Source organism: Camponotus floridanus, unplaced genomic scaffold (genome assembly GCF_003227725.1).
Source record: "Camponotus floridanus strain SB8 unplaced genomic scaffold, Cflo_v7.5 scaffold82, whole genome shotgun sequence".
Taxonomy (NCBI): Eukaryota; Metazoa; Arthropoda; class Insecta; order Hymenoptera; family Formicidae; genus Camponotus; species Camponotus floridanus.
Genome location: NW_020229852.1, coordinates 432,265 through 441,308, shown reverse-complemented (window position 1 = coordinate 441,308; position 9,044 = coordinate 432,265). Strand labels below are relative to the sequence as shown.

General features: G+C 38.4%; 2 protein-coding genes across 2 annotated transcripts; one reads left to right on the top strand and one right to left on the bottom strand.

Annotated features, from left to right (window-relative positions):
- The first annotated feature begins 3,091 nt into the window (after positions 1 to 3,091).
- LOC112639673 lies at positions 3,092 to 4,493 on the top strand. The gene is made up of 4 exons (XM_025414507.1): positions 3,092 to 3,343; positions 3,468 to 3,720; positions 3,796 to 3,973; positions 4,050 to 4,493. Exons 1-4 carry the CDS (start codon positions 3,329 to 3,331, stop codon positions 4,198 to 4,200), a joined length of 597 nt encoding a protein of 198 aa, XP_025270292.1. The 5' UTR covers positions 3,092 to 3,328; the 3' UTR covers positions 4,201 to 4,493.
- A 3,014-nt stretch (positions 4,494 to 7,507) lies between these two features.
- On the bottom strand, positions 7,508 to 8,707 carry LOC105252751 (protein ANTAGONIST OF LIKE HETEROCHROMATIN PROTEIN 1-like). The gene is made up of 4 exons (XM_020027991.1): positions 8,595 to 8,707; positions 8,269 to 8,503; positions 7,786 to 8,167; positions 7,508 to 7,644 (listed from the first exon to the last, which is right to left on the bottom strand). The coding sequence occupies exons 1-4, from the start codon at positions 8,705 to 8,707 to the stop codon at positions 7,508 to 7,510; spliced, it is 867 nt and encodes a 288-aa protein (XP_019883550.1).
- Between the last annotated feature and the right edge of the window lie 337 nt (positions 8,708 to 9,044).

The window sequence follows — 9,044 nt, the reverse complement described above, 5'->3', positions numbered from 1 at the left end:
TTCTACCCACGACGGATCTGCGCGAGTGGTATGATACTCGCGTCGTCGGCGATACCGTCGCGTCTTTGGAGGAGTTTCAAGAGCGCGACAGCGGATGGGCTCTATCGCGCATACTCGATCTAACGGTGAACGTGAACGTGTACAATCCCATGCGGGCGGGGTGCCACGTGCGAGTACCACGAGAGATTCAGACGAAGAGAGCGGTGGTCAACGTGCGACGAGGCGTGTTTCGCGTGGTCGGTGATCGCCGCTCTGTATCCCGTCAATAAGCACTGCGAGACAAGCTCGCGATATCCGCATTACTCCGAGGTGTTGAATCTGGAGGGCTCGAAGTTACCTATGACTCTGAACGGAATCGGACGGTTCGAGCGTTTGAACGATATATCGGTGAACGTGTACACCGTCGAAGAGAGACGACGGAAAGGGCAGTGGCGGTGGAATTCACATCGTCCCTCTTCATCTGACGGATCGAAAGAGGGAGAGACACGTCAATCTGCTGTATCTGAGCGATGCGACGCGCGAGGGTGACGCGGTCGGACATTTCGCCTGTATCCGAAATCTGTCTCGTCTGATCAGCTCGCAGTTGAGCAAGCGACAGCACAGGACGCACGTGTGCGATCGGTGAACGTTCGATCTCGGCGAGTGAGAGCGAAATATCGATCTAACGTTTATTCCGTATTTTCTCAGATGCATGCATTACTTTCGCACGAGCGAGAAGCACAGCGAGGATTGCGGCAAGCTGAACGATCGCGCGATCGTTCTTTCTGGCGAGGACGACAGGTGACTGGAGTTCGATTATCATTCAAGAAAGGAGCGAATTCCGTTCGCGGTATACACCGTGCGCGTTGGAAAGGAAGGAAGGGGACGAGGGCGGGAGAACCAAGAATACGAGGATCGTTCAGCATCACAGAGTTCACAGCGTGGCCTATTACGCGCGTTGCTCCTTCGACGACGCCGCGTCGGCATACGGATCTTATCGCGGCGAGGATTGCGTCGCGTGGTTCGTGTGCGAGTTGCGCGATCTGGCGCTTCGCGCGAAGGTCGCCCTCGACGCCGTGGTATCGATGGCGATCTGACGCCGGACGAGCGGGAGATATTCGCGAGCGCGTCGTGTTACGCGTGCGAGAGACCGTTCGAGGCCGATGACGCTCGCGTGCGCGATCACTGTCTCTTGACCGTTTCAGAGGTCCGGCGCATTCCGCGTGCAATTTGAATTACAAGGACTCCTACGTCATACCCGTATTTTTCACAATCTATCGGGTTACGCACTTCATTATCAAGGATGTGGCTAACGCATATCCCAGCAGCGTCGAGTTGTCGCCGGTGAAGAAGGAATCGTACATAGCTTTCTCGAAGACCGTTCGAGATACCGCGGCGGCGGAGGGAGACGGGGGAAACGCCGCGCGTTCCAGATGCGTCAAATTACGATTCGTGGACTCGTTCAAGTTTTTAGGCGCCGGTCTCGATAAGCTGGCGTCGTATCTCGACGAGAGCAAACTGACGATCGCGCGAGGCGAGTTTCGCGATCTCTCCGACGACGACTTCCGGCTTCTCACGCGCAAGGGCGTGTTTCCGTACGAGTACGTCGACAGCGTCGAGAGATGGCGGGAGACGCGCGAGTCCTTCTACAGTTCTCTGACCGGCGATACGGCGTATCGGAGAGCGATTACGCGCACGCGACGCGCGTCTGGAAGCGATTTAGCGTCGAAACTCTGGGCGAGTACAGCGATCTCTATCTGAAGACCGACGTTCGTCTGCTCGCGGACGTGTTCGAAAATTTTTGCGCCGCTTGCTTGGAGAGTTATGGTTTAGATCCCGTGTACTACTTTACGCTGCCGGGATACACGTGGGACGCGATGCTTAAGTACACGGGGGTCCGTTTCGAGCTGCTCATCGATATCGATATGATGATGTTCGTGGAACGCGGAATACGCGGCGGTCTGAATCAGTGCTCCAACAGATACGCTCGCACTAACAACAAGTACATGAGCGCGTACGATCCGTCGCGACCGTCAATCTATCTGATGTATCTCGATATCAACAATCTGTACGGTTGGGCGATGTGTCAGCCGTTACCGTACGAGCGATTCGAATGTGTCGACGACCTCGAGAGTCTCGACGTGATGTCCGTGACGGAGGACTCGATCGTCGGCTACATTCTCGAGGTCGATCTCGACTATCCGGCCGACGCGCACGACGCCCACGCCGATCTACCGTTTGTCCCACGCGCGATAAGCCGCCGGGGAAGCGGCAGAGCAAACTTCTAGCCACGCTGTACGATAAGCGCCGATACGTCACGCACTATCGCAATCTGCAGCAGTGCGTTCGTCACGGTCTGCGTCTGACGAGGATTCATCGCGCGCTACGCTTTTCGCAGTCGCCGTGGTTACGCGGATACGTGGAACTTAACACGCGCTTACGCACTAACGCAAGTAACGATTTCGAGAAGAATCTGTACAAGTTGATGAACAACGCCGTCTTCGGCAAGACCATGGAGAACGTGCGCAATCGCGTGGACGTTCGACTCGCGACTCGATGGGACGGACGATTCGGAGCCGAGGCGCTCATCTCCAAATTTTCACAGTAGAAGCGTATTCTCGGAGAATCTCATGGCCGTGGAATTGCGCAAATTGGAGGCGAAAATCGACAAACCGATTTACGTAGGCATGTCTATTCTCGATATATCCAAGATTCGTCTGTACGCGTTTCACTACGAATACATGTCGCCGCTCTACGGCGATAAATGTAAAATATTGTACACCGACATAGACAGTCTTATTTATAGCATAGAGTGCGAGGACGCATACGAGCGAATGAAGCGCGACATCGATAGATTCGACACGAGCGATTACGCCGTTGACAATCCCTGCGGCGTGCCGCACGCGAATAAGAAGGTTCTCGGTCTGATGAAGGACGAGAACAACGGCGCTGTTATGCTCGAGTTCGTCGGACTCAGAGCGAAGATGTACGCGTTGCGAGTCGAGGGTAGGGGCGACACTAATGGAGGATTCACACTGCCTCCGATGTCCGACGCACGACATCCGATATCCAATAAGAGAATGAGATTTCTAGAAACTCTATTTAGTGATATTTTGTCGTACGATACTGTTCGTCGTACGATAAACTTTGTCAAGATTTAACTTTTTCGTACGACACAAAGAAGCACGTCATACGATTGTCTAGTCACAAAAGAGATGGATAATATATAGCTTAAAAGAAGAGACATTCACTCGACGTAAAACGTTTATTAATACTTATTTTGAAAGAAAGTAATAATATTTATCGCCGTTCGTCATTATCTTGTAGAAAGCGTAATTTTGATTACATAATGGAGGACGATATGGTAATTAATAAAGTTTAATATAAAATAATATATTTAAATCTAGGTTATGTTTATTTTGTCATTTTGCATCTATATTATTTAATGGATTAGTTTACGTAACATTTAATTTGTTTCTTTGTTTTAGTTCAAACTTTGCGTAGATTGTGGTGAATATCCAATTGATGACGATCATGAGTGTGAATTGCCGGATACAAACAATGATGATTCAAATTTGGTATCGTCACCAATTGAAACAACTTTGACCGAAGTCCAAAATGTGGAAGAATTAATTAATGAAGTCTTTAAGCGAACACCATTGTGGGACAGTACTTTACCTTATGAAAAACGAGGTCCATCCAGGACAAAATTGTTATGGTCAGCGATTGATAAAAAACTAAGTAAGTTGTTCAATTTTTAAAGAAGAAAAAGAATATATTTTTATATTTTAAAATTGTTATAAATGTCTTTTTAAGATTTACGTCCAGGTACTGCGAATGTTAAATGGCGTAATTTACGAGATACTTACGTCAGAAAATTAAGTGAACAGAAAAAGTACATTCCAAGTGGAAGCGCTGCTGAAGCTAAGCCTAAAGTATCAGGGCCATATTTTGAACTGTTAGGATTTTTAAGACCAACAGTAATGCGTAGAAAGTACGTAAATAATATCATAGTCATTATATGATATCATAATCTTTAAGTAAATATATTTATATTAATTAATTTCTAGGACATTTAGTAACATAAGCCCACCTGCATCTTTCAGTACTAATAGTGATAAACGTTACATAGAGCAACAATTAGAAAAGCTAAATAGTAATACGAGTTTAACAGCTTCCAGAAGCAACAGTAATAAAAGTTGTACATTCTCAGGAAACTGATATATAACATCAAGTCCAAATTTAAGTGATACAGGAGCTTCAGACAGTTCTTTGCAAGGAAACGTTGATTATTGTAACCAACGTAAATTTAGAGCAGATTATTCACCAACACAACAAAATGTAAATTCGATGATAAAGATAGAAGAGACTGAAATATCAAAAAATATACCAAATAGCAGCTGTAAGAATACAGCTATAAAAAATCTTAAAATGTCAGGTATGAGTGTAATCCCTCCTATTTTGTATATATCCCAATGACATATTTATGTGTGCATGTGTTAAAATATCTATAAGCAGAAAAGAAGCGACGTATGAATACTAACAAAGAGAATGATGAGTTATCATTATTTCAACAATCTATAATGTCAGAAATAAAAGCGACAGATAAATCTATAAATGATACATCTGATCCAGTGATGGCTTTTTGTAACTATTTAACAACTCAGCTTCGTACATTATCTCAGGATGACTTTACGAAATGTCAAAGGAAAATATTGTCATTTGTATTTGAAATTCAAGATAATTGAGAAATATCTATAAATTGATTATATAAAATCAAAAACCAAATGTTTAAGTTTATAATGTGCAAAGTTCGCAAAAATATTTATTTTCATAATTTTATAATTACAAGAGTTTTAAGAGTCAAACATACAATTATTTTACGTTGAGTAATAACATAGAATATTTACTAAATATGTGCATATTATCTATGTTTACAGTTTTTTCTTTTTCATTAACAATTAAGTTTGTTAAAAATAGTTTTTTTTTTCATAAAAAATGAAGTTTGTTAAAAATAGTTTTTTTTTAAAATAAAGTTAACAATTCATACATAAATTTTATATTATAAATTCTATATAATAGTTTATTATATAAAAAATATTACCTAAAAAAATATAATATTACAATAAATATTTATTACAGAAAAACATTTTTATTTATTTCCTATATATACAATATATATATATTTTTTATACCTTTTTTCTAAAAAAAAATAAGATTAACTAACAAAATTAATGAGTTAGTCAAGTCTTGGCGTAGGAGCGGTTTGATCGGTGAGCTGACATATAAAAACTTAAATTGCACAAACGGAAATTTGCCGCGATGCTACGGGCTGCCGAAGATTCATAAAGATGGTTTCCCGTTGAGAATCATAGTATCTGCTTTGGGAAGCCCGGTATACAATATCTCGAGCTACATCCACGATATCCTATATAAATCGATAAGAAAACCAAATTCATATGTCAAAGATGGTTGGTCCTTTGTCGAAATTATCAAGAACACTGATATTGACAAGGACAACATCATGGTGTCGCTGGATGTGGCTTCACTATTCACTAACGTCCCCAAAGATTTGGTAGTAAATGCTATACGGAAACGCTGGGAAGATATTGCCAAGAACACTAAATTCAACCTTTCTCAATTTTTATTTGCAACGGAATTGATCTTGGATTCAACTTGTTTTGCATTTAACGGGCGTTTTTATGAGCAGATCTTCGGCACCCCCATGGGCTCTCCACTTTCACCTATCTTAGCAGATATGGTAATGGAAGATATGGAGATGCAATGTCTAAGCTCATTAGGTTTTACCGTTCCTACTTATTATAGATTTGTCGATGACGTTTTCGCAATAGTACCACGCGCAAAAATCAACGAGATCTTGACAAAGTTCAACAATTATCACGAACGCTTAAGATTCACTTATGAGACTGAAGATGACTCATCCATTAACTTTTTGAATGTAAAAATTATTCGGTCCGATAACAGACTTATCACTAATTGGTTCCGGAAACCTACATGGTCAGGGAGGTATATAAATTATCACTCGAACCACCCACAAAAGTATAAAATTAATACTATCTACAATTTAGTTGACCACGCGATCTTATTATCTAATGACTGCTTTAAGCAAGACAACATAAAGCTAGTTTTTGACACGTTAATTAAGAACGGTTTTCCGGAACATCTTATATATAAACACATTAAAAAAAGACTCAACATTTTAAATAATCGTGACCATAATGTTACAACTGATGTGAATCTTACTCGTTCTGACGTGACTCCGTTTATCACAATACCATATGTTGAAAATGTTAGTCAAGATTTATACCGTCTCCTGCGTAATAGAGGCTTTAAGGTCGTGTATAAGATAATTAAAAAACAAAATAATTTAATTACACGTGGTAAAGATCGCTTACACGATAATGATAAAACAGGCGTTGTATACAAATTAAATTGTAAAGACTGTAATTTAGCATATATCGGACAAACAAAAAGACATTTACGTACGCGAGTAAAAGAACACTGTAACAACATTAAATTACATGAAACTAATCATTCAGTAATTAGCAAGCATAGATTAGAATCTGGTCATGATTTTGATTGGATAAAACCGAACATCCTACACAGCGAAAAGTATGTTCGTAAAAGAGAAATTGCTGAGATGTTTTTCATAAAGAGATTTGATAACCTAATCAACTTACAAAGAGACACAGAAAATTTAAACAACATTTATGACAAAATAATAAAGGTCATGTAATTCCGTTTTACTTATGATCGTATTCAGTCTTTGACGAGGTCCCACACGGACTCATTGTTCTCAAAAAATCGAAATTAAAATAAAGTTTGTTAATGTGCCTTGTGCTTTGCACAAGATTACTATCTATGCCGATACTGTGATTATCATTACGTCGGCTAATTTGTATGTATATTAAAACATCTCACGTTTAAACTAAATTAATTGTGCATATTACGGTCTAAACCGAAAATTAGATGTAAATAATAATTTTTTGTAATTTATATATCTATTTCAGTGTATACTTGATAAGGACCACAACCATATGGTCGAAACGTCGTATTGAATAAATTATAACTCTGGCTAGTTTGGTCGACTACACAATCTCATTTAACCTTTTAAAAAAAAATATTTTTAAAATATTAAAATAATTACTTCTGTTGAGATATACATTCTGGGTGTTTTTCTCTTTTTTTTATATTATTTTACATAATTTATTTTTATTAAATACATAATGTTCTTATAATTTTTTTTATTATTGTTTTATATTTTTTATTTCTACAGTTAAATTATATCGATACATACTGCAATAATTGTTAGAGTATTGATAGAGTACAATAAAGTTAAACTTATTTACGAGAAAATGTTTCAAAATAAGAAAATGGAAAAAAATAGAAAATATTTGAAAATGTAATAAAAAGGAAAAAAATATAATATTTGAAAATATTTGAATTTTGTCGTATTTTTTTTGTAACTATTGTGATTCTTTAAATATAATATATTGAATTGCTGCATTTAACGCATATCTTGCCAAGGTACAGAGCCTTCTTCTACAAAATATTGAGCGAATGTATCTCTAAACTCTGCTGCTAATCGTGAGTGTGTATTGCTTCCCACTGAACGAATATTTTCAATGGCAGCTGCATTTTCTTCTGCATTTTCATACATATCATTAATATTTGCATAATGTGATGTTGATAATAAAAAATTATGGAGACAGACGGTTGCTTTAACTATGTTTTCGGTTGTTGTTAACGATGCATTAATCGGTTTTCTGAAAATCCTCCACTTACTAGTCATAATGCCAAACGCATTTTCTACGACACGTCTGGCTCGACTTAATCTATAATTGAATATTTCTCTAGTTTTATTCAATCGATTACCGGGATATGGTCTTAAAGTATACTCATTAAGCTGAAATGCAGCATCAGCTACAAGCATGTAGGGAACAGATATACTGCAATTTGACAATGGACATGGAGGTGGTAATTCCATTTGTTTATTTTCAAATCGCTGTCCCATAATGGAGCCTTTAAAAATTCCACCGTCATTATGTCTCCCTTGGGCGCCAATATCAACCATCAAAAACTCATAAGATGCTGATACTACCGCTATAAGTACAATGCTGTGTTGTCCTTTATAGTTATAGAATGTCGATCCTGCATGTGGTGGTGCCTGTAAAAAATGTTAGGACGAATTCACACTTTTTTTATTCTACAAATAGGTAGTATATATTGATATAGATAAAATTATGCAAAATTAATAATATGTCATACTTGTATTACAACATGTTTCCCATCGATAGCTCCTATACAATGTGGGAAGTTCCATCGTCTAAAAAAACCATCTACTATCTTCTTCCATCCTTGTTGAGAGGGTTGAAATAGAACACGATGTTGTAAAACCTCCCAAATAGCTTGACATGTATCTTGAATGATACCAGAAACGGTACTTTTACCTAAACGATATGACATCGCGAGTGATGACATCAAATCACCAGATGCTAAGTATCTGTAAATATATGTATATACTGACATTATATAAAAGTAAACAAATAAATATATATTTCAGGATAAAATAAATAAAATATAGATCAACTTACCGTAATGTTATTAACAGCCGAATAGTAGATGATATTGGTTTTCGAAAATTTGTTTCTTGTTTTCGTATTATTGGTTCAACTAAATTAAGCAATTCATCGAAAGATTCAGGCATCATTCGTGTATAATTATAATACCACTCCAAGTCTTGAAAACGCATTTCTTGCACTATTGTTGAAGCTTCTCTTTTTGTTTCTCGTCCAAGGATACATGTTCTAATCCATATTTTCTTTTTCTTTTTAGAGCACTTATTTTTTAATTGAATAATTTTCAATTGATTTATTTTTAATAACAAATTTAATAGTCTCTTCTTTTTTTTAAGAGTATTAAATTATTCATTTTATTTTTTGCTAACAATAAAAGCTGCGACACTGCGATCGACAGAGCAAAACTAACCCATCGCGACAATTCACTGCTTTTATCTAGTTATTTACACTAGGTATTTTTTAGTT

Coding starts and splice junctions, on each gene's coding strand:
- LOC112639673 (XM_025414507.1), top strand. Junction 3,721..3,795: donor AGCGATTGATAAAAAACTAA/GTAAGTTGTTCA, acceptor TGTCTTTTTAAG/ATTTACGTCCAGGTACTGCG. Junction 3,974..4,049: donor CCAACAGTAATGCGTAGAAA/GTACGTAAATAA, acceptor ATTAATTTCTAG/GACATTTAGTAACATAAGCC.
- LOC105252751 (XM_020027991.1), bottom strand. CDS start 8,707: ATGCCTGAATCTTTCGATGAATTGCTTAATTTAGTTGAACCAATAATA. Junction 8,168..8,268: donor GGAAACATGTTGTAATACAA/GTATGACATATT, acceptor CATTTTTTACAG/GCACCACCACATGCAGGATC. Junction 7,645..7,785: donor TGCGTTTGGCATTATGACTA/GTAAGTGGAGGA, acceptor ATGAAAATGCAG/AAGAAAATGCAGCTGCCATT.